The sequence below is a fragment of the Vombatus ursinus genome, unplaced genomic scaffold (assembly GCF_900497805.2).
Source record: "Vombatus ursinus unplaced genomic scaffold, bare-nosed wombat genome assembly UNPS02014820.1, whole genome shotgun sequence".
Taxonomy (NCBI): Eukaryota; Metazoa; Chordata; class Mammalia; order Diprotodontia; family Vombatidae; genus Vombatus; species Vombatus ursinus.
The window spans coordinates 12,164,772-12,190,906 of record NW_020954598.1 but is presented as its reverse complement, the minus strand read 5'-3'; the positions used below and the strand labels follow the sequence as shown (position 1 = coordinate 12,190,906).

The 26,135-nt window shown below is 35.8% G+C and overlaps 1 protein-coding gene across 3 annotated transcripts in view; it reads right to left on the bottom strand.

The window, feature by feature from the left end:
- The window catches only part of ZPBP (zona pellucida binding protein), a 122,617-nt gene that overhangs the window by 37,457 nt on the left and 59,025 nt on the right, over window positions 1-26,135 (bottom strand). For all 3 annotated transcript variants that reach the window (XM_027837095.1, XM_027837097.1, XM_027837096.1), the window contains 2 exons: window positions 24,716-24,795; window positions 1,679-1,856 (listed from right to left, as the gene is read on the bottom strand). In XM_027837095.1, the coding sequence (XP_027692896.1) occupies window positions 1,679-1,856; window positions 24,716-24,795 (258 nt within the window). The remainder of the gene's footprint in view (window positions 1-1,678; window positions 1,857-24,715; window positions 24,796-26,135) is intronic.

The following is a 26,135-nucleotide window of genomic DNA, read 5'->3' as shown; positions in this document are numbered from 1 at the left end:
TAGAGTATTAAATGGATAGTTGCTCAACATCTAGAAAGTGAAGAGGTGATTACAAAGAAAATATCTTCATTAAGAACAGAACAGGCTAAAGTAACCTTGTTTCCATTTGTGGACAGGCTTACTGGACCAGAACCCATGGAGAAAGTTGTAGTTATAGTTTACTTACATTTAGCAAAGGTTTAGATAAACTCTTTCATAATATAAACTTTTACACATGGTCAATGTGAGAATTTGTTAAATTTGGCTGTGGATAGTTGTTGTAAGGGTTTTCCTTTTCTTTTTCTAATGTGAGGGGAACATGAGATGGAGAGAAAACAAATGCTTATTAATTAAAAATATAAAATAAAATAATTAAAAATGTAAAAAAAGATGGGCATCTCATGAAGAGATATGGTTTAGACAGTAACAATACCTGATTCAAAACTAGCTTTAGAAGGACGGACTCAAAGAGGAGTTGTTAATTATTCAATGTGGTGGGAAGACTCTAGTATAGCATTGTAAATATCTATGCTTTGTACGGTTTAACATTTTATTAATGAATAAAAGTATGGAGAATGATTTCATCCAATTTACACAGACAAAAGTTGATAATAGATTCAACATCCAAAAAGATCTACAGCATTGAGTTGAATAAGATAAATTTAATTACGGATAAATATAAAGTCTTGCATTTGAGTACAAAAAAATCAATTTTGCAAGTATAAGATGGGAGAGGTATAGTTAGACAACAATTGTGAAGATGATCTAGGGGTTTTAGTGCACTGCAAGCCCAGTAGGAGTCAGCAGTAAAATATGGCAGCCAAAAAAATCCCAACCTAATATGATCTTGGGTTGCATTAAGAGAAGAATAACTTCTAAGAATCTCAAAATAATACTGCCACCATACTCTGCCCTTGAAAGACTTCATCTGGAGTATTGTGTTAAATTATAGGTGCCAAAGCTTATGAAAGAGATTAAAAATTTGAAACATGTCCAAAGGAGGTGGTAAAAGGCCTTAACTCCATGTCATGTGGAGACTGGTTGAAGGAACTAGTCATGGTTGATTTGGAGAAAAGAAGCCTTATAGGGGACATGATAGCAGTCTTCAAATACATGAATTAAAGGTTGTTATGTGGAGGAGAGACCACTTATGTCCAGAGTGCAAACCCACCAACAATAGAAAAAAGTTGCAAAGAGTAATGGATAGATGCTGCAATTTAGGAAATGTCAGGAAAATTTTACTAACAATTGGAGCTGTCTAAAAGTGGAAACTGGTTGCCAGGAAAAGTGGTGCATTGAAGACCTCTCTGGAGATCTTTAAGCAGAAGCTGATGTTGTATAGTTGGAAAACCTTTTTTGTGCATGAGTTTTGAAAAAGATTGCTATCGAGCTTCCTTCCAATTCTCAAATTCTGTGATTCTGAGTATAAATAGCTACAATTCTGTTATCAGATTCTTGAGCCTACAATCTGCCACTTCCATTTTCCCACCATCACCTACTGTAACACCAATACCAATTTTTGTATCAATTCCATTCTTGTCTTTCTCAAGTTTTCTCTTTTCTCTCAAAACATAAAACTGCACTTCTGTTAAATACGTGACTAAATAGCAATTTTAAACAAAAATGCAAGTGTAATTATTATCTTAAAAAACTAAGAACAGACTAATTTAGTAATGTGACTTGACAACTAATTACATACCACAACATTCAGGGCAATTTGGATGTAACAAAGCATTCATCCCATATCCTGGACTGCAATGATTAATCCACACTGTTTGCAGAGTACCTTCAATATAGTATATCTCAGGAAGTATCTGAAAATGTTTTCCCAGAACTACCACTTGTTGGGCAAAAAATTTCTCTATAAGTTCTTTAGCCTAAAAATCAACAATATAGATTGAAAAAAAAGTTAGTTCTATATTACATTTAAAAGAGAATTTTGATAATTGTTTATTTGTTTGCAGGGAAAAAAACAAAATAGTACAGTTTGTAATTTTAGACATTCCAGTATAGTGCTAAAGATCCAATCATTATGTTTTATACATTTATGCTACACAAACTTGGGACCCTCAACATTGTTTTTTTATTATTTATCAAATCCCATTCCTATTCCATATAGCAACTATTTCAAACCTCCTCTTTCCTTAATTTTGCTCCCACTCCATCCCAGTACTGTCTTCTTTCCTATTTTACTGAGATAGAGATCATCCAAAAGGATATTATTCAACTACCCACTTAATATGTCTGCATTTAAACACATATATATACATATACATATGCATATATACATGTGTATGTATATACACACATATGTAATTAATATTTTAACATCACTGAAATTTCTCCCTATATCTCTCTCCTTCCCAGAAATTCATCCTATATAACAAAGTTTTGTGGATTTTTTTTGTTTTTTTATTTTTAAGAGAGGAATAGAATAAAGATCAACATATTTTAAAATCTGACAATATATGTACTCATCAATACCCACCAAAGACCCAACCCCATACACCTATAGCCCTTGCCAATTCTCTAAAGGAGCTAGGAGAGTTGTCTTGTCATATTTCTTCTTTGGGGCCAAGCTTGTTCTTTGCAGTTCTGGAATGTATATTTCTATTGTTTTGGGTTTTTTAAATTTACACTGTTGTGGTCAATGTGTATATGGTTTTCTTGGCTCTCCTTACTTTGTTTTGCATAACTTTAATTTTTCCTATGCTTTTCTGCATTCATCTCATTTATTATTTCTTAGAGCATAGCAAATTATTATTATTATTATTATTAATATTAGTATTATTAGAGCATAGCAATATTATCTTACATTCATGTACCATAATTTTATGCCATTTCTTAAATGACAGACATCCATGTGTTTCCAACTTTTAGAATGGCTTTTGGTCTCACATATTTGCTATTTGTCTATACACTTTGGATATCAAACTTTTGGATATCTAAAAAATTTGATACAAAGATTTTTTTTTCCTACTTCTCTTCTTATCCTGAATCAATTAATTTGGTTTCCACCAAAGGTTTTTGATTTCATGTGACCAAAATTTTCTATTTTATCTTTTGTAATTGCCTCTATACCTTCTTTTCATTAAGAATACATCTATCTATAGCTGGGGAAGGTGTATGCTCTGCTTCTATTGAAATTTTTAATAGCATGATCTTTAATATTCAGGTTGTATTCATTTGGAATGTACTGTGGAATATACCATAAGGTATTGGTCTCAGTCCAGTTTCTGAGAGACTGCTTTCAAGTTTTCCCAACAGTTTTTTTTTTAATCAAGTAAGAAGTTCTTTAGCAAGTAATTTATGTTTTTGACTTTATCAAACACATGATTATTGAGCTCCATTATTTCTGATTTTTCTTCCTTGTCTAACCTGCTCCACTGACCTACTTTTCTTTTCTTTTTTCTTTTTTATATTTATTTTTTAAATTAATTCATTTACTTTTAGTTTCCAACATTCACTTCCACAAGATTTTGAGTTCCAAATTTTCTCCCCACCTTTCCCCTCCCCGCACTCCAAGGCGGTGAATTCTAAATAACTCTTCCCCCAATCTGCCCTCCCTTCAATCACACAGCCTCTCTTCAGTCATCCCCTTCCTCTTCTATTTTCCTGTAGGGCAGGAGAGATTTCTATACCCCTTTGCCTGTATATCTTATTTCCTATTTGCATGTAAAAACAATTTTTAACATTCATTTTAAAAACTTCTGAGTTTCAAATTCTCTCCCTTCCTCCCTCCCCACCCACCTTCATTGAGAAGGCAAACAATTTGATATAGGTTATACATGTGTAGTCATGCAAAACACTTCCATAATCATGTTGTGAAAGACTATGTTTCCCTCCATCCTATCCTGCACTCCATTTATTCTGTTCTCTCCTTTGACCCTGTCCCTCCTCAAAAGTGTTTGCTTCTGATTAACCCTTCCCCCAATCTGCCCTCCCTAATGTTATTCCCACCCCTCTTATCCTCTTCCCCCTATTTTCTTGTAGGGTAAGATAGATTTCCATACCCAATTGAGTGTGTATGTTATTCCTTCCTTAAGTCAAATCTAATGAGAGTAAGGTTCATTCATTTCCTCTCACCTTCTCCCTTTTCTCCTCCACTGTAAAAGCTTTCTCTTGCCTCTTTTATGTGACATAATTTACCCCATTCTACCTCTCTTTCTCTTTCTCCCATTATAATCCTCTCTCACTCTTTATAATATATATATATTTTCTCCAACTACCCTAGTACTGAAAAGGTCTCATGAGTTACAAATATTATCTTCCCATGTAGGAATGTAAAAGTTCAACTTTAATAAGTCCCTTATGATTGCTCTTTCCTGTTGACCTTTTCATGCTTCTTTTGAATCTTGTATCTTGAAAGTCAAATTTTCTATACAGCTCTAGTCTTTTCATAAAGAATGCTTGAAAGTCCTCTATTTCACTGAATTTTCATTTTTTCCCCTGAAGGATTATACTCAGTTTTGCTGGATATGTGATTCTTGGTTTTAATCCTAGCTCCTCTGACCTCCAGAATATCATATTCCAAGCACTCTGATTCCTTAATGTAGAAGCTGCTAAATATTGTGTTCCCCTGATTGTGTTTCCACAATACTTCAATTTCTTTCTGGCTGCTTGCAGTATGTTCTCCTTGACCTGGGAATTCTGGAATTTGACTACAATATTCCTAGTGTTCCTTTGGGATCTCTTTCAGGAGGGGATCAGTGAATTCTTTAAATTTCTATTTTGCCCTCTGGGTTCTAAAATATCAGGGCAGTTTTCCTTGATAATTTCTTGAAAAATGATGTCTAGGCCCTTTTTTTGATCATGGCTTTCAGATAGTCCAACAATTTTTAAATTCTCTCTCCTGGATCTATTTTCCAGGTAAGTTGTTTTTCTAAAGAGATATTTCACATTGTCTTCTATTTTTTCATTCTTTTGGTTTTGTTTTATAATTTCTTGATTTCTCATAGATTCACTAGCTTCCATTTCCTCCATTCCAATTTTTAAGGAATTATTTTTTTCAGTAACCTTTTGGACGTCCTTTTCCATTTGGCCAATTCTGCTTTTTAAGGTATTCTTCTCCTCACTGGTTTTTTGGACCTCTTTTACCATTTGGGTTAGTCTATTTTTAAGGTGTTATTTTCTTCAGTATTTTTTTGGGTCTCCTTTAGCAAGCTGGTGACTTGTTTTTCATGATTTTCTTGCATCGCTCTCATTTCTCTTCCCAATTTTTCCTCTACTTCTCTTATTAGATTTTCAAAATCCTTTTTGAGCTCTTCCATGGCCTGGGACTGATGCATATTTTTCTTGGAAGCTTTGGATGTAGGAGTTTGTTGTCTTCTTCTGGTTGTATATTTTGATCTTCTTTGTCACCAAAGAAAAATCTATGGTCTAACTTTTTTGGCACAGTTTGCTCATGTTCCCAGCCAATCACTTGAGTTTTAAGTAGGAGTCTGCTTCCAATGTAGAGAATGTACTGTCCCAAGCTTTGGGAGTTTTGTGCAGCTGTTTTCAGAGATACTTCTAGGGACCTGTACATTTCCTGTTCTTCCAAAGTGGTACAATCAAGGGAGAGGTGTTTATTCCTTTCCTGGCCTATTCTCTGGTTCATGAGTGACCACAAGCACTCTTCTGCCTTGGAACTGTGAGGAAGATTCCCTCTCTACCACCACCACAAGCTCCACCACACCAGCACTCTTTGCCCCAGGATCACCACCCAGAACTGTGACCCAGATCCAAGCATGGACAAAGCAAGACAATCCTGCCTCAGTGCCAGCAAAGAGATCCCTGAAGCCCCCCTCTGATTGGCCACTCAATTCTACCATCTTCTGTGGGCCAAGAACTCTGGAAGCAACCACCGCCACCCTGGGGCTGCGATACGGCCTGGGTGGGACCATGCTCTTTTCTCACTGAGATCCGACAGACCTTTCCCACCGACCTTATAAGTTGTCTTTTGTATTTGTGGGTTGAGAAGTGTGAACACTGCCACAGCTACCTGTTATTGAGTCCCCTCAGGCCTATTCCAGGTTTCCTCTGGCCCTGTCTTTGCTTGTGGTGCCCACAATGAATTGAGTTCCTCTCCCAGCCTGGCACAATAGATCTTTCCTATCAACCACTCAGGTTCTCTTGGGCTAAACACTTGTTTCACTCTGTCTTTTTGTGGGTTCTGCTGCCCTAGAATCTGCTTAGAATAATTTTTACAGGTATTTGTAGGGGTTTGGGGGAGAGTTCAAGCAAATCACTGCTTTTACTCCGCCATCTTGGCTCTACCCCTTGACAGTAAGATCTGACCTACTTTTCTTTAAGTTCTTACTAATGTCTTTCTTTGTATCATCATAGTTCTCCCTAATATCTTTCTCTCTATCTTACCCAAACAGTCATCTCATATAACATATAGTATTTTTTAAAGAAAATAAAAAAGAGGAAAAAATCAGCATAATTAATACTCTGAAAAAGTCTGAAAACATGCAACAATCACTTTTTTTGCTTGTTCTTTCTTTTACAATGTTGTAATCTTTGGGAATATTGTTTTCTTGGCTCAGTTTACTTCATTCAACATAAGTTCATATAGATCTTTCTCTGATTCTCTGTATTCATCACATTCACTACTTCTTACAGCATAATAATATTAAATTTCATTAACATGCCACAATTTGTTTAGTCATTCCTCAATCAATGTACATTTACCTTGTTACCAATTCTTTGCTATCACAAAAAGTGCTGCTATAGGAATATATAGGCATTTTCTTCTTGTCAATGGTTTTCTTGGAGTACAAGCCCAATCATGGACTCTCTGGGTTAAAGGGTAGGAACATTTTAGTCACTTTATTTGCATAATTTCAAATTGCTTTCCAAAATTGTTATATTTATATAACAATTTTATATTGTTTATAATATACAGTTGTTTATAATAAACAGCTTCACCAACAATGTATTAGAATTCCACAACCCTTCCAACATTGAATATTGACATCTTTGGTCATCTGTGCCATTCTGCAGAATGTGAAGTAAAATCTCAGGGTTGTTTTGGTTTACATTTCTATTATTATTAATGCATTGGAGAACTCTTGAGTATGCTTGTTAATAATATACAATTCTTTTTTTTTTAAGAACTCTGTTTACTTCTTTGACAACTTGTCTATTGGAGAATGGCTCCTGGTCTTATATATGTACATTATTTATAAGGACTGGATGCCAAACCCTTATCAGAGAAATTTGACACAAAGATTGTTTTTTTTTCCCATTTGACCACCTTCCTTCTTATCCTAGATGTATTAATTTGAAAAGTGGAAGCTTTCCAGTATCATGTAATCAAAGTTAATTATTTTATCTTTTGTAATTAGTTGTCTCTATCTTGTTTGGTTAAAAATACATCTCCTGCCCATAACTATGAAATGTATCTCACATGATTTGCTTCTCTTCTAATTGTTTTTTATAATGGGATCTTTCATTTTAAGGTCCCCTGTCCACATAGGTATTCTAGAAGATGATAGAAGGTGGTCTAAGCCTAATTTCTACCAATCTGCTTTCCAGTTTTCCCAGTAGTTTTTATCAAATAAGTCCCCCACCTTGGTAATTTATGTTTTCCACTTTATCAAACACTGGATTACCAAATTCCATTGTTGCTGATTTGCCCTTGTCTAGTCTATTCCATTAATATATTTTTTAACCAATGCCAGATGGTTTTGATGACTATTTCTTTTCATCCTTTTCCTTGATATTCTAGGTACTGTGCTTTTCCAAATGAATTTTATTCTTTTATCAACTTCCATGAAATATTCCTTTGATAATCTCATTTGTATAGCATTAAAAGTAGAAATTAACTTGGTAGTATGTCATTTTTATTATACTGGCATAGCCTTGCCATGAGCATTGAATATTCTGTTAGCTATTTAAATTGCTTTTCATGTCTTTAAGGACCACTTTGTAATTGAATCTATACAAATTTTTCATGTGCTTTGGTAGATGGAGTCCCAGAAACTTTATGAATTTTGTAGTAATTTGGAATGGGATTTCCATTTCTATTGTTGCCTCTTGGGATTTTTTTTATTTAGAAATGCAGTTGATTTTGATGATTTATTTTGTAGCCAGCAACTCTGCTAAAGGTATTAATTATTGTGATTTGTATCTTTGCTGATTCTCTAGCATTTTCCATCATATCATTAGCATTAAAGTTAGTTTCATTTTTTTCATATATCATTATTCCTTTAATTTCTTTCTCATCTTATTGCTATTGCTAGCATTTCCAGAAGTTATTAAATAATGGGAGTGGGTCAATGATCTACTTTTCTATTTTTAAACCCCCACAAAAAGGTGTTGATAACTCCTGCTTTGTAACAGTCTAAAATTGAGAAGTGCTATTTCTCCTTCATTCCTACCTTTTCCATGATTCCTACTAATATTTTAGATCTTTTGTTCCTTCAAATGAATTTTAGTATTTTATTAAGTTTTGCAAAAATCCCTAGTTTAATTGGTACTGTCAATTAACTTTGGTAGTGTTGTCATCTTTATTGTACTGACAAAGCTCAGACATGAACACTGAATATTCTTCCTGATACTTAAATTGTTTATTTCTCTAAGTATTTTGTAATCAAATCTATATAAGCATTTTGAGTTTTCTAGCACAATGACTCCCAAATATTTTATGAATTTTATAGTTATTTTGAATGGGAATTCCATTTCTCATAAAGTTTTCTTTACCTTCCTCAGAAGAGTGTATATCACTACTCTTTTTATGATTCTATATTTGTTAATATGCATTTATAATCCTTGAGTAGTTTTTGAGATACAAGAAACAAACATATCCTATACCAGATATGCTTATTGTACAATAAGTTCCTTTTCTGGAAAGGATGCTATTCTCCATAATTTTGGGAAACCTCAGATGCAAGACATACCTAAACTTTTGTTTTAGAAATTTTCCCCAAGTTTTACTCTGGGGGAGGAGTGGAAAGAGGGGAAAGCTAGAAGAAAAAAAAGAAAGAAATAGAAAAAGAGAGAGAGAGAGAAAGCCTAATACTCTAAAATAAATCTGGGTCTGTGTGAGTCCAGAGCTGGAACTCTTTGTGGGAGGAGGCCACTTGGGTCATTAGTCATACTTAACTTAAAGAATTTCCTTTGACTTTCCTACAAAACTTGAGAGAGTTATCTAAATTTCCTCACATCTTAATCACTTTTCAAATTGTGGCAATTAGATTTCTATCACTGCCCCAGTTTTGAAACAGCTCTTTCCAAGTTCATTAATGACCTCTTTACTGCTAAATCAATGTTGTTGTTGTTGTTGAACCCTCAACTCCTTTAACTGACTGGTTGACTCGTGAAGTATTTGACACTTTATACTATTCTCTCCTTCTTGATATCCTCACCTTACTTTGCTGTGCCAGCAAACTCTCATAGCTTTTTCCCATGCCTTTCTGACCACTCTTTCCTGATCTCTGTTGCTTATATCTCACTCACTTTCCATCCTTTAAATATAATTGATGCCCATTGTATTAATTTTGGCCTTCCTCTCTTCTGTCTCTACACTCTTTCCCTTGGTGATTTTATCCTTTGCTATGACTTTGATTATTCTACGTAAAAGACTCTAAAAATATCACCTTCCCTGACCTCTTCCTAGACATCTAGCCACATATTTATAACTTGCTCTTGATTACCTTAATCCTGATATGCCTCCAGAATCTCAAATTCCACATATCTAAAATTGAATTTACCATTTCCCCTTGAAATCTGCTCCTCCCTCCATCACCACCCTTCCACTCATCTATACTTATATTCATCGTCTAATAACCTCTGCTACCTCCATATCCTTCATTCCAAATTTCCAGCTACCTACAAATTCTTGCTTATTCTATCTCCTCAGCAGCTACTGCATCTGTCCTGTCCCTGCCATTCTCAAAGTCATTATACTACTTTACACTTTTTTTGCTAGATTTCCTGATTTCCAGTGTCTTTCTCCTCCAATATATCTTATGAAATCTATCAATCAACAAGTATTTCAGTACTTCAAGTGTGACAAACACAATGATAAGTGCTAAGGCCATGAATACAAAAGTGAGATGGTCCCTGTGCTCAAGGAGATTACATTTTATGGTATATATACAAATAGGTAAATACAAAACATATACAAAATCAAAACAAAATAAATTGAAAGACACTAACAACTATGGGAATAGGGAAGGGCCTCTAAGAGACAGCAATTGAGCTGAGCCTTGAAAGGAGCCATCTACCCTAATGGGTGGAGGAGATAAGGAAGGACATTCCAGATATGAGTGACAGCCTCTGTGAAAACAGGGAGTAGGAAGACAGAATGTTGTATATGGAGAACAGCAAGTATGTTAGTTGGGGCTGAATGCTCCCAGAGTTGTTGTGAGGAAAAAATAAAATAATATTTTTAAGTGCTTTGCAAATCTTAAAATGCTATGTATATTCTAGCTATTAATAGTAGCAGTAGGCTCAGATTCTTAAGATCTGGCCCACTTGCATTAGCGATACAAATGATTACATTCCTTAAGAGTCTGGCCAATATGGCAGATTCTTTAAATCTTACTCATCCCCAATTGATGTTCCAATAAACCTTGTCTTTGGCTGAAAGAAGGCTTGGGTGGAATTCATTCAGGCAGGACCCAAATGTTGTGATTTTGGGGTCCCAGCACCCCTAAACCTCTAGTCCTCAACATTTTGGTGACCTGTACGGGGAAGCTGCCTAACCCCAAGGTCTTCTCCAGCCAAGACTGGAACCTCCCCTCCTCTATCCTGCCCTGCAGTTGGGGTCACTCTCCCAAGCACGTAGGAAGGCTTGAAAGTGCTTTTCAGGCACACAGTTACGAGGTTGTCTCACACTCAGCCTGTGTCAGTCTCTTAGTCCATCTTAGTCCACTGGTTCGGCTCGAGGCCATGGACCAGGGTACGCTTTCTGCAGGGTAGAGGACAAGGACAGATGCCCGGTCAGGAAGCATATGTCCAATTCTGTCAATTCTCTCAGAGCTAGGGAATTGGGAAAACTACAGGTACTTCCCTAAGGCTTACTTACTCCCTTCCCTCTATACCCCTGAATCTTCTTTCATGGAGGCGACAGGGAAAAGTTAGAACAGCTAAAAATATCTTAGCAGATTCTGGAGGTTTTGTGATTGATCACTAAGGAGTTTTGAAACATCTCCTTACAACCCTGGTCACTCCCTTCTCCCACTCCCTTCCTCTTGAGTCGAAGGTATCTGTTAATCCTTCTCATAGGAGACAAGAGTTTCACCCTCCCCCCCACCTCTGAATTCACCCTCCCCCACCTGGTAAAAGGCAGGAGGGGGGAGGGGACAGCAGCTACAGCATGGGCCCCACTGGTAAAGACCTTGGGCCCTGAGGCAACCTTTGCCTGGAAGCATCACCCACGTTCAGTATATCCTGCTCACCCCCCCACTCCTACCTCAACCCCCAGCAGCCGTGGGGAGAGAGGGAAGGGGGATGGGTCAAGGTAAAGAGGCTACCTAGCCTCTGAACCTGGGTAAGCCCAATCTTTTAAAGTTGTAGTTTTAACTGTTAATGATGAGATATTGATTCTCTCTGTAAAGTAATTTGGAAATGCATTTAACAAAACTGAAGTCACCTGATTGGTAATGGATTTGTTTCAAGTTTCAAACTGGTAAACTTTTTGTATCAGTTATGTCATGCAACTGTTCATAATTTGTTTACAGCTAAAACAATTTGGCTATTGTCGGTTAATATTTTAACATATAAACTTGCCAAAAAGCTTGTTTGGGTTATGGCTTACCGAGAATTTGCAAGTCCAGGAAAAGTTTTTCCTAAGCTGTGATTAATGAAACTTGCTGTTTGAGGTAAAAGGTCATGGGACCATAAATTATTTTATTTTGAGTTGTATGATGGATGATAATAATTCATCAATAATCAATGATCTGCCATCTTAGAGAAATGCCATAAGCTACTCAGAGAGAATGTGATACTGGTGGGAAATTAGCATGGGAAAAGCTGAGAGGATAATTTTAGCCTCAGTCTAAGATGGGATCCTCCTGGCTCAATTTCCCCATTATATTCTTTTGAAAAGGAATGCTACTCACCTGGTTATTCCTGAATCTGGCTATGAAATGGATTTGATACTGCATGGTTGGCAAATTTCTATAGTCAGAGCAAATAGACAGCAAAATATATAAGTACAATGCCAGTGTGTGAGATCTTGCTGTTTTGACCTGAATGTATAGTCATTCAATATCCCCAAATAACTGAAATTAAGTCAGAAACATCTTCAGTTTGGTTTGGGGAGGAAAATTTCAGTGAAAATTGAAGTGAAAATCAGTCTCTAGGCAAATTCATTTGTATAACAATTGAACCCAGGGGTGGAAAACTTCTACCTGCAAAAGTGTTACGTAAACTTTTGAAAAAGTAGTAAGATCAGATAATCCTGCAGGTCAAATGTAAATGATTTTAATGGGGCTCTTACACTTTTACTTCTTCCTATATCTAGGCCCTTTAGTCTTTTCTGTCAGACTACAGGCCATTCACCTACAGTTGGCAGCAAACAGCAGGTACCAGCCAATGTTTCCCCATTGTCCCCTGGATGCAGCCTATGCTCAGTTCCAGTCAACCTCCTCTTTGTGATCCCCACAAGGCAGGGATAGCTCTACACCCCTTGCTACCCCTGAAACTGTCAGCAGTTTCAGAAGCCAAGACTTTTACCCCTTACCCCATAAGAATTTGGGTCCCATTTGTTTGAGGGGGGAATGATGGGGTTGGGATCTGAACCCCTAAAAGGAAAAGACTAGGTCTTTGGGATCTGGATCCCAAAAAGGAAAAACCCTGGACTTTCCCACAAAGCCAAATCTCTGGCAGTCTCCTGAGGGCCTTTCATTTCAATTGGCCTTTCATTATTGCCTATGCCCAATCTCCCAAATCTCTGTTACCCTTAATGTAGCCCAGCCCTCCATTGGCCACTTCCCACCCTTAATCCTATCTAGGCTCCATTCTCCCCTGGCCTTGGTCCAGGTCGCTGGTATTCACCTCAGACTACTTGGCCTCTCCTAAATCCCTCCCACAGTCTTTCTGTATCTAGGGTCCATCTGGCCTCCATTAAGGCACTCAGATTCTTGAGATCTCACCAGCTTGCATACAAATGCTTACATTCCTTAAGAGTCTGGCCAATGTGGTGGATTCTTTAAATTTCACCCACTCCCATCTATGTTCTAAGAATCCTTGTCTTTGGCTGAAAGAAAAAAAAATAGTAGTAGTATAAATGCATGAAAGGGAGATATCTTCAATCATGCCAGAAAGATAGGCAGCAAAAGTCCTTAAATAACAAACAGAGGAGTTTATACATTAGCTTAGAAACAATGAAGAAGCCACTGAGGCTTTTTTGTCTGAATAGTAGATTGGAGAAGGGAGAGACTAGATGAAGGGAAAGCAATTGGGACCCTATATCAATAGTCCAGAGAAGAAGTGACAAAGACCTGAATAAGGTGGCTGTAGTATGAATGAAAAGAAAAGGAAAGATGTAGGAGACTTTGAAGAAACAAAACAGAGAAAACTTAGCAACTGATTTTCTATGAAGAGTGCATGAGATTGAAGTATCAAAGCCTTGGACTTTGGCAACAACAATGGTGGTGCTCCTGAAAAAAAAAATAGGAAAGTGAGCAGGATTGGTGGATTTTGTGGGAAAGATAATAAGCTGTTTCAGTTTGGAGTGACCATGGGACATCAAAGTAGAGATGGCTAGCAGGCAATTAGTGATGCAAGACCACAGCTTAGGAAAGAGATAGAGATTTGATACGTAGATGTGGGAGGAATCTGCATTGAGATCATAGTTGAATCTATGGAAGCTAATGAGACTATCAAGAGAGGGAAGAGAGAAAAAGAACAGGAGAGGGCCGAGGACAGAATCCAACAATGGCACAGGTGTATAAAACCATACAACACTGCCAGGTTAGTCCCGATGGTGCAAAAATATTAACATGACAGTATCCACTGGTATAAAACTTTCCGACTCTTCGCAAGCTAAAAAATAAATTTGAAATCCTCAACTTGGCATTCAAAGTTTTCTACAACCTGTTTCCATCTACTACCCTTCTCAATATTATACTCTAGAAGAGCTGGATTACTTGCTATCTCCCTCATGTAACACATGCTCATCACCTCTGTTTCTGCTCACCTATATTCCTAAATCTGGACTTCTTGTCCCCTTTACCACCACCCTTCCCTATGCTTCTTGTTGGTCTCCTAATTACTCAAGACTTATTTTACATATCCCTTTTTTAGCAATACCTTCCTTAATCTTCCCAAATTGAAGTGACTTCTATCTTTTCTAATCTTACAGCATTTTTTACTCCTCATGAATTCATATATATATACATATATAAAAAATATTGTTATATTTATGGGTATATACATCTTATTTTCTGATCTCCCTGCCATCACCATCCCTAGTTTCCAGATGTTTGGAGAATGAACACCAGTTATGCCTCCCTATTATCAGAGGATCCTGCAAGTGAAGACCCAACCAACTAGTACATCCCAGGTTTATGACTAGAAAATCCATAATTCCTACCCCAAATACAGAAGGTTCAGACTCACCATCTCCCAGAGTGAAAAGACCCTTCCTATACTATTGATCCCTTTACTCTTATCCTCATTCAGCTAAGTGAAATCAGTCCTCAGGCCTTTTCCTCCTCTTTCTTTCTTCCCATTATATCCTTATGATTGCCCTCAATGATCCTTTCCAAGCTTCCTTTCATCCTTGGGCTCCCCTTTTTACAGTTTTTACTTCTTCCTATTCTCAAGGAAATGGCTTTCTCTACAAGAAAAGCCATGTTCATCCTCTTCAGTACTGATAGGTCTTTATTTCAATTCCCTCAAAACTCTAAATACTAGGATGAGAAACGCACATACTCCTTGTCCCCAACAGTCACTTCCTAATCTTCCTGCAGTCACTGTCACTCTCATTCTCTCACTCAAGCTCTCATTCTTAACACACCTCTTTTTATTCCTTTGCAGAAACTGAGATCCCAAAGCATAGACAACTGCATAAAATGTCAGATATTTGTAACATGTTTAGCAGTTTCACTAAATTTTTTTCTTCCCCTTGTGCATTTTTTTGTTTATTATAAGGGATGGCTCTCTGGTAGAGGGAGGAATAAAAGAAAGAAAACTAGACAATATAAACACAAAATATGTCAACAAAAATCTATTTTTTAAAAAAAGCTCTCATCCTTGAGGTTCATTCTGTTTGTAGTAACTGATCCTCCTGTGAACTTCTAACTTCCAATTAATTATATCTCCTTTCTGAAGTTCAATACATGTCTCAGAATCTCTCTAAAAATCTCAAAACTGCACCCATACTGGGGTATTCAATATACATGATGATGTTCTCCTAGTTACCTTAAGTTCTGGATTCATTAACCTCAAATTCATAATCTATACCTTCACTCTAACTGGAATATCTTATAGGGATCTCAATAATACCTATAACTTCAAGTGTGACTCCTGCTTTAAGATCTCTAATTTACCTTGTTTATTAGCTATACTTTGTAAATTTGTATACAAACATTTGAGATTATGAGTTTCATTGCTTGATCTTATTTTAGACTTTGTTTTGTGAATTCTGGTGTTCCATTCTGTTACTTTTCTTTCTAATTTCTGACTACTCTGTGTAGTATCTAACTTGATGGACAGGCATATGCAGCTTGCTTTCTCCCACCTTTTTTCAGATCAAGAAAAATAACTTTTGCTTTGATTTGATTTGCAAGACTACAGTCAAATACATTTTTATCATTCCTTGTTATGTGCTATCTATGGCCAGGAATCCCTCAATCCCATATTTTAATCCACGATCTAGAAATCTATACCCATTCTCAGACACCATCTAAAACTGTTAATTTTCTAAATCTGCCCTTCTTTTTTGAAGAAGCGATGAAATTATTACCTGTGATCCCAAGGTGGCATTCAGATTTTGGCCAGTGTCTCATAATTCCTAATAATGCTTTCCAGATGATTTCTGGCAATATCATTGTGCCAAATTGCCACAAATGGACAGTAGTCATCATGATTGATATTCTTAGGAAATTCTCAGTCACATCCTGGAAAACCAGTCCTCAGGAACACAGTAGATATCTTCATCATTATCATCATTATGCCAGAAAATGTTTCTTCAGTATCCTGTGGCAAAAGTGCACCCATGCCATTCTTCTTCTTCCTCTAACCTTTACTGGGTGATTTCTTCCCTGATGGCATCGGCGGATTCACATCAATCAATTAATCACCCAACGGGTATCATGCACCAACTACATGCCAGATGGACAGTGTGCTATGTTGGGAGGTTGACTGTTGTCCTTTATTCTCAAAAAGGACCAAAACAGCATCACTATGCTGGGGTTGAGGTACAGTATATGTCTGACTGTGGCTGATCAGAGCAATATGAGCTTCGAAGGCTCACAAATAGTCCATATGAACATCTGGAATGGAGATGTCCCTAAATTTGCACATCTCATGTTTCCTTTGAGCTACTGCAATTCTGCTTTGCTCATAGAGTACAGCACCTTCTTTGATATAAGCACACCATGCTGTGTTAGTGTCTCCTATATCTCACAATCAATTTCAAAGTTCTTCAGAGAGAACTTGAGAGTGTTCTTGTATCACTTCTTCAGACCTCCATGTGAGCACTTACCTTGTGTAAGTTCTCCATAAAACAGTCTTTCAGGCAAACATACTTTTGGCATTTGAACAACATGGCCAGTCCATCAGAGTTGTGTTCTCTGCAGTAGAGTGTGAAACCTTAGCAATTCGGCTTAAGAAAAGACCTCAGTGTCTGGTACCTTATCTTGCCAGGTGATCTTCAGAAACTTCTTAAGATAATTCAAATAGCAGCGATTTGGTCTCCTGGCACGGCATTGGTAGACTGTCCAGGTTTCGCAGGCATACATCAGTGAGGTCAGCATAACAGATCTGTAGACTTTTAGTTTGGTAGGCAGTCTAATACCTCTTCTCTCCCACACTTTCCTTCACAGCCTCCCAAACATGAGGTAGTTCTGGCAATGTATGTGTTAATCTCATCATTTATGTGTACATCCTTGGAAAGTATACTGCAAAGGTAAATGAACTTATCCCCAGGATTCAAAATTTTCCATTTGCTATAACTGATGGTTCCACGTATGGCTGGTGTGGTGATGGCTAGTAGAGAACCGGTTTTCTTGGTGTTAATTTTTAGGCCAAAATTAGCATAAGTGGCAGAGAATCAATACATGCTTTCATGCATCTCAGTTTCAGATGTTGCACAAAGTGCACAATCATTTGCAAACCAAAAGTAACATGCCAACTCTCTCTCTTCACTTTAGTCTTAGCTTGTAGCCTTTTCAAGTTAAATAATTTATCATCAGTGTAGTAGTTGGCCTTGATGCTGACCTTGATCCTTGTTGAAGGCATCCAACAATATCACAGAAAATATCTTGCTGAAAAGCATGGGATCAAGCATATGATCCTGCTTCACTACACTGGTGACTGGGAAAGTGTAAGAGCATTGTCTGTCATCTAGAATCTGGGCAAGTATGTTGACATGAAACTGATAGACGACGCTGACGAACTTGTCCAGGCAACCAAATTTTGCTATAATTTTCCACAAGCCCTCATGACTGACGGCATCAAAGGCCTTTGTTAGCTTGATGGATGTTGCGTATGGACCTCCGTTCCACTCATTTCTCCTGGAGGTGAGGAGCAGCAAACTCCATTCTGGAGCCACACAGCTCTCAGATAGATAACCATCTTCCAGGCGAAGCATCAGCCTATTAAGGAGGACTGGAAAGAATCTTGCTGGCAATGACTGAGAGAGATCTACCTGAGATTGTCACAGGACAGTTTATTTCCATTTCCTTTATAGAGATGGACAATGGAGACATCCATGAACTCCTGGGATATAACTTCCCTTTGCCATATAAGCTTTTGTATGAGCAGTGAACTCCCTGCCTTTCAAATCGAAGCTGCAATAGGATCAGTATCAGGCACTTTGTCACACAAGAAGAGCCTAACAACATTCAAAACCTCTTCAGTTGGAAGTCTGGCTAGAGAGGAACTGACTTCAACCTGAGGTGTACGGTCAATGGCTTCAACATTGACTGATGACGGTCTGTTGAGAACACTACAGAAGTGATCAGCCCATCTCTCCAGGACCCTCTCCTCCAAGTTCTCTGTGCTCCACCACCACTAACCTCCTGCTGTGCCTCATGTATGACAGTCTAACTCCTCATTCTCCACCTTTGCACTGGCTGTTCCCCAAGTCTGGAATGCTCTCCTTCCTCACTTTCCTAGCTCAATTCAAATACCACCTAGAGGGGGCTTTTTCTGGCTCCCCTTTCACCCCCTTTCTATTTCTACTATCTCTCTTCTGATATTACTCTCCATTTATACTGCATCTATTCTATTTATTCAAGTCCTGAATGTTGTCTTCTCAATTAGAATGTGTACTCCCTAAAGGTAAAATCTGCGGGTTGTTTTGTTAGATGTGATAGATCTCTGGAGAAAATTGAAAGGAAATAGAAAGGTATACATATATATATATATATATTTTTTTTTCTCAGCAGTACATGGCACCTACACAAAAACTGACCATATATTAGGACATAAAAACCTCACAACCAAATGCAAAAAAGCAGAAATAGTAAACGCTTCCTTTTCAGATCATGGAATTAAATAATCTAATCCTAAAAAACAAGCTGAACGAGTTCTAGGAGGAAATAGATAATAAAACTATACTAGTGGGAGACCTCAACTTTTCTCTCTCAGAACTAGATAAATCTAACCAAAAATTAAACAAGAAAGAAGTTAAGGAGGTGAATAAAATTCTGGAAACATTAGAGGTGGTAACTCTCTGCAAAAAACTGAATGGAATAATAGGATAAACCATTGGCTAATTTGATTTTAAAAAGGAAAGAAGAAAAGCAAATCACTAGTATCAAAAAATGAAAAGAGTTAATTCACCACCAATGAAGAAGAAATGAAAACAACTGTTAGGAGCTATCTTGCCCAATTATATGCCAAGAAATTTGGCAATCTAGATGAAATAGATGAATATTTACAAAAATATAAATTTCCCAGATTAACAGAAGAAATATAAAATATTTAAATAATCCAATCTTGGAAAAAGAAATTGAAGAAGCCATCAATGAACTTCCTATGAAAAAAATCCCCAGGATGAGATGGATTCACAAGTGAATTCTACCAAACATTTAAAGAACAGTTAATCCTAACAGTATAGACTATTTGGAAAAATAGGCAAAGAAGGAGTCCTACCAAATTCCTTTTATGACACAAATATGATGTGTCAAACCAGGAAGAGTCAAAATAAAGAAAGAAAATTATAGACAAATTTCCCTAAAGAACATTGAAGCAAAAATGTTAAACAAAATACTAGCAAAGACATTACAGCAATATATCACAAGGATCATACACTGTAACCAGGTGGGATTTATACCAGGAATGCAGGGCTGGCTTAAAATAGAAAAACTATAAGCATAATTGATCATATCAATAACAAAACCTACAGAAACCATATGATTATATCAATGATGCAGAAAAAGCCTGTGACAAAATATAGCACCCATGCCTATTTAAAACACTAGAAACCATATGAATAAATGAAGCTTACCTTAAAATGATAAGTAATATTTACTTAAAACCATTAGTCAGCACAGGGATAAGCTAGAAGCCTTCCCAAGACAATTAGGGTTGAAGCAAGGATGCCCATTATCACCTTTTATTAAAATTGTACTAGAAATGTTAGCTTTAGCAATAAGAGAAGAAAAAGGAATTATAGGAATTAGAATAGGCAATGAGGAAATAAAACTATCACTATCTGCAGATGAAATGATGTTATACTTAGATAATCCTAGAGAATCTACTAAAAAAACTACTTGAAATTATTAACAACTTGAGCAAAGATGCAGGATACAAAATAAACCCATATAAATCATAAATATTTCCATATATTATCAACAAAGTCCATCAACAAGAGATAGAAAAGAGAAATTACATTTAAAATAACTGTAGATAATATAAAATACTTGGGAATCTGACTGTCAAGACAAACCCAGGAACTATATGAATACAACTATAAAACACTTATCACATAAAGTCAGATCTAAACAACTGGAAAAAAATATTAGTTGTTAATAGGTAGGTTGAGCCAATATAACAAAAACTGACAATTATAACTAAATTAATCTGTTTGTTCTATGACATACTCATCAAACTATCAAAAATATTTTACTGAGCTAGAAAAAAAATAAAGAAATTCACCTGAAAGAACAAAAGCTCAAGGATATATCAAGGGAATCAATGAAAAAAAAAAGGTAAAAGGTGGTTGAACCACAACATAGCTCAAACTGAAGCAGTAATTATCAAAACAATTTGGTACTGGCTAAGAAATAGAGTGCTGGATCAGTGGAACAGACTAGGTACAAATTACAGTATAGTAAATGACCATAGTTATCTAGCATATGATAAACCTAAAGATCCAAGCTTTTGGAACAAAAACTTATTATTTGACAAAAAAACTGCTGGGAAAAATGGAAAAGAGTATGGCAGAAACTAGGTATAGACCAACATCTCACATTGTATACCAAGACAAAGTAAAAATGATTATATGACATATACATAAAGACTGATAATCATAAACAAATTAAGAGTGTGTGGAATTGTTTAACTGTAAGATTTATGGATAAAGGAAGAATTAAGGACCAAAGAAGATATAGAAAACATTACAAAATGTAAAAGAGAAAATTTAGATTATATAAATTTAAAAGTTCTTTTTACAAACAAAATCAATGCAACCAAAAATATAAGGAAAACAGAAAACTAGGGAAAATTTTTTTGCAACAATTATCTCTGATAAAGGCCTCTTTTCTCAAATATATAAAGAATTGAGTCAAATTTATAAAAATACAAGTATTCCCCAATTGATAAATGGCCAAATGATATGAACAGGTAGTTTTCAGATTAAAAAAAAATCAAAGTTATCTATAGTCATATGAATAAATGCTCTAAATCACTATTGATCAGAGAAATGCAAATTAAAACAACTCTGAAGTATCACTTCACACCTATCAGAGTGCTAATATGACAGAAAAGGAAAATGTTGGACGTTGGAGAGGACATGGGAAACTGGGACACTAATATACTGTTGGTGGAGTTGTGAACTTATCCAATCATTCCGGAAAGCAATTTGGAACTATACCCAAAGGGCAACCAAACTGTGCGTACCCTTTGATCCAGCAATACCACTGCTAAGTCTATATCCCAAAGAGATTTTTTTTAAGGGAAAAGGACCTATCCGTACAACAATATTTTAGCAGGTATTTTCATTATGGCTAAGAATTGGAAATCAAAGGGATGCCCATCAATTGGGGAATGGCTAAACAAGCTGTGGTATATGATTGTAATGTAATATTATTGTGCTATAAGAAATGACAAGCAGGATGATTTCAGAAAAACTCAAAAAGACTTACATGAACAGATTGACAGTGAAGTGAATAGAACCATGGCAACATCGTTCACAGTAAACAGTATTGTTTGATGAAGAACTGTGAATGACAGCTATTCTCAGCAATACAGTGATCCAAGACAATCCCAAAAGACTAATGATGAAGCATATGATCTGCCTCCAGAGAAAGAACTGATATTGATTGAATACAGACTGAAGCATGCTATTTTTCACTTTATTTTTTTCTTTTATTTGAGTCTTCTTGTGCAAAAAGACTAATATGGAAATGTTTTACATAATTGCACATGTATAATGCATATCTGATTGCATGCCCTCTCAGGGAGGGGGGAGGAAAGGGAGGGAGGAACAAAAATTGGAACTCAAAACTTTAAATACCATTGCTAAAAAAAAAAAAAAAAGAAACAACATAGTGGCCAGCTCTGCCAATCAAAAAAGAAAGCATTTTGAATAGGGAATGCTAATAATCAAATACTAGAAATTCTATTCTCTTACTCACCTTTCATTCCACATAGGAACTGTCAATTAACTGCTAACTGCAAGCTGCTACAATATTACTATATTCTAATAACCCTGTCCTACCCTCAAGCTACCAGTGGTTCAGGGTGCAGAGACAGTAGAATTTATTTTAAAGCTCTGTCACCCTGCCTCTCAGAAACATAGAAAACCATTTTTAAAAGAAAAATCATTTTCACTGATATCACTGCCTCTATAGGGTTCCTTTTCCCACTTTAAAGTACAAGAAAATTGGTGAGAAAAGGAAAACTAAACACAGGAAAATAAGCACATTTATTCTTCTAAGAAAATAATTTTCTGGTTTTTAATGGATTGATAACAATCATTCATACTCAACAAAGCTATAACCACTTCATATATTTCCCTTTTTCCCTTTAAATTTTGATATTAGATGTATACCTTGGTAGTTAATATTACAGCTAGCTAACATTTGATTTCTATGACAGCCTTCCAATTGCACTGCTATTTTGATAATACTGCCTCATCTGTTCTCAGATTTGCTCTGCAAAACACTTCTTATTATATCATGCTTATAATGGGTACTCAAATATTTGTTAAAATGTCGATAATACTTTTCTCACCTAAGTCGAATTCCATACACTCAAATGAGCAAAAGATACCCATAGGAATGAAAATGTAAGATCAGCCTATGTTGATACACTGTTTGTGATTTATTATATAATAAAATGAAAAGTACTTAGGCATAATAAAATGAAAAAGAAACTCAGATAAAAGCCCTGTATAAGTACTGTATTACTAGAAAATATGAACATAAAATACAATCTTTCTTAAATCCCTAAAAATCATCAAAATAAATGCATGGCATTTAGCAGATTTGCACAAAGTGTATTTTTAGACTATCATTTTGTTTTTTTATTAAATGCTTTACAAAGTTATATAGAACAAAAAAACTGTCTAAAAGTGATACTTAGTAACTCAAGGTCTGATTGAAACCTATAAAATTCGGATAACAAGGTTCACGACTATCAAAACAACAGTTAAGTATGTTCTTAATTAGAAACATTATAAACATCTCTTCCTTAACTCAGAATATTAAGAATTATAGATTTTAAGTCACTTTACTTAACCACTTAAGTGATAAAGATTTCATACTGGAGATATATTTCAAATTTTTAAAACATTTATATTATGTAGTACCCTAAAATTTAAGGCTTTGATGTTTGTATATATGTATCACATATATAATAATGTATGTATATAACATATACATGTCACATATATATCCACACACATATATACATAAATATTTAGGTAACATAAAAAAGTAGTGAACTACTAATTAGATTACAGTAAGTAACAAAGCTCAAGTGACTATGAAAAAATGAGAGAGAACCAGCAAAAACCCAACAGAACATGAAGAGTTGAAATAGGACAGAAAACACTTCTACACTGAAGTTTGTATTTTAATTATTAAAACAGAGGGACATAAATAGTTTTCCTGTTGTGGAAATCCCATTACTGAGCTCACAACACAATATGTATTTTTGTATCAGTGTCGGCTATTATATAACAGCTAAAACAAAATTTTCAAGAAAATAAAAAGAGTTTTTCCCCCTATTCTACTCTCTCTTGTTGCTGGTTTAGACTTTCTCAGGCTCTTGCTGGATTATAAACAGTGAAAAAGATAAACAATAGAGGCAGCTAGGTGGCGCAGTGGATAGAGCACAGGCCCTGAAGTCAGGAGGACCTGAGTTCAAATCTGGCCTCAGAGCAAACACTTGACACTTACTGACTGTGTGACCCTGGGCAAGTCACTTAACCCCAATTGCCAAAAAAAAAGATAAACAACAGCAATAGAACAGAAAAAATATGAACATTTCATTCAAACTGGTATATGTAAACTAAAGACTTTACGCATAGAAAAAAGGATCAAATGAATGAGTGAACAGATAGCCATTTTGTAGAATAAAGAGTGAAGGAGTCATAAGAAGAAATTACCCACTCATTCAGTTGTATGACAAATATTTCACATACAAGGTAAAATTAGCTAGATATAATTGATATTAATTTACTTAGCACCCTAAAATTTGAGGCTGTGATTTTTTAAAATAATATGAAAAAATGATGTTTCTTTTCACATCTTTTCACAACCCTATCCCTCCTCCTTTTGAATTATTGAGAAGAATAAATAATATTCTTGCCTCAAGACATATCATAAAGTAAGAAATGGCATTACTAAACTACAGTGGCAAGGGGAGACGTAAGAGAGCCAGAGAGAAGGGGAGCACCTAAAGGTTTTGCCCTCATCTTGAGAGATGGTATGAAAAAGTGGAGAACCCTAAATGACTGTCTTCACCTTGTCTGGAGCACCATATAGGAAATCATGAAGAAATACATAAAGAGTCAAATAATTTTTAAAAAAAAACCTACCACAAAGGACCAACCTGCACTGTACTATGGATAGAAACAGGTTTTGGGAGGTTGAGGGCGTGCATAGATTTTACCAGAGAAGCTCTCATTTTGAGTATTGTAAGTTATTTCAGTGATTTACATATATTTTTGGAACTAATAACTGCTCATTCAAGGGTATCTTTTATTTTTCTTCTAAAACTCTGCTGGATAATAATTTACAAAATGAGGAGTTGATTTCAGTATGGTTACCAGGGTAGGACCATGCAAACTTAACATATCTCCAAATGTCCTATGAAGGTACAGTGACTCAAAAAAGCTTACTCTTAATGTTATGACAGTCTCTAGCACCAGAATTACACATCTGTTGTTCACATACTATACCTTATCCAGTCTTTCAACAGGGTCACAAGAAGAACTTGTGCATGCATCAGGTCTTGTTGTCACATTTTCTATAGGGATAACTGAAAAAATGTGTAACATTATATCAAGGCTCTAAAGCACTAATACTCATTAAAAGGGCATCAAATTTAAAAAAAAATGTAGCAGGCCTAAGATGTTGCCTCCTTAATAACTAAATTAACTGTAACAGGGCCTATTGCCACACCACTGTCTTCAAAAACAAACATAATCAGTTTTGCTAGGGACAAGCTAGACTACATACATTTAATACATTTAAAAATCAACTTCACTCTATGAATTGCTTATAACAAACTGCTAATGTGAATAATTTTGGTGTAAAAAAAATCTTATTTGCTCAAATGAAGGATTTTCAGGTTTAATCTTGCAAAACATTTCAAGTTTCTTTTCCATTTCCTTTATGAAATTGTTTCATCAGTCCCCTTTACTGATCTGTGCTTGTTTCTCTAATAGCAATTTAATCCCTTTTCAGAAAGCAGTTGTCTGGCCCATTTCTGTTGCATGTAAATGGATTTTTCTTTGAGGGTTCCTCTTAAAAATCTTCCTCTTCATACTTACATCTGCCATAGTAATGTTTATCTTTTAGATTTTCAGTCAGTACCTACTATGCCGAAATAAAAACAGAATTTTGGTTTAAATTATAAAGATAATTTGGGTTAATAATAAAAAACCCTCTATGGTTGAGCAGGAATGTCTTAATTTCGTGTAGATTGATTATCTATACTAAGCAGCTTCACAGGATTATTGCTCAAGTTTATTTTTTCTGTATAGACCTTGAAATTATTTTCTGCACAGTTCTCACTACTCAAACTTCAGTTTTGGGCCTGGTGGTTAGCCAGTCAATAAACTTTATTGAGTTCTTACTGTAGAAAACTATAGTTTTCTAAAAGAATCATGGGGAGATACTACTTTGAGTTTCTAATTGTCTGGGAAGCCAGAACATAGAAAGTATGATCATAAAACAATGGAACTAATTCCAAAAAGTTAAACACAAAAATGAGTCCTATAATTGTCATGCTTGACAGTCATAAAAGATCTAAAGAATCTATAAGTGAATACATAAACTCACGTAAACTAATATAGGGTAAACTACGTGCTGAAGATTCCTTTAGGAAGTTTATGTTATATATTTCTGACACTCAGAAACATGTGTATTATTATTTTCCCTTCTGCCCATTCCCTTCTAAAAGTCTCTCCAGGGAAAACACAGGCTATAAGATACTAAGTCTGGGATTCCTGCCCTGCTTATTCAACAGCAGGCTTTAGCCTAGGGTTAAGGCTGAAACTGAGTCTCTGCTCTGATCCCGGGATCGGAGCCACATAGCTATACCGTTTGATTCTAAATGTGTTCCTTCCTCAGTACAGCCCTGCAAATGCTACCCTC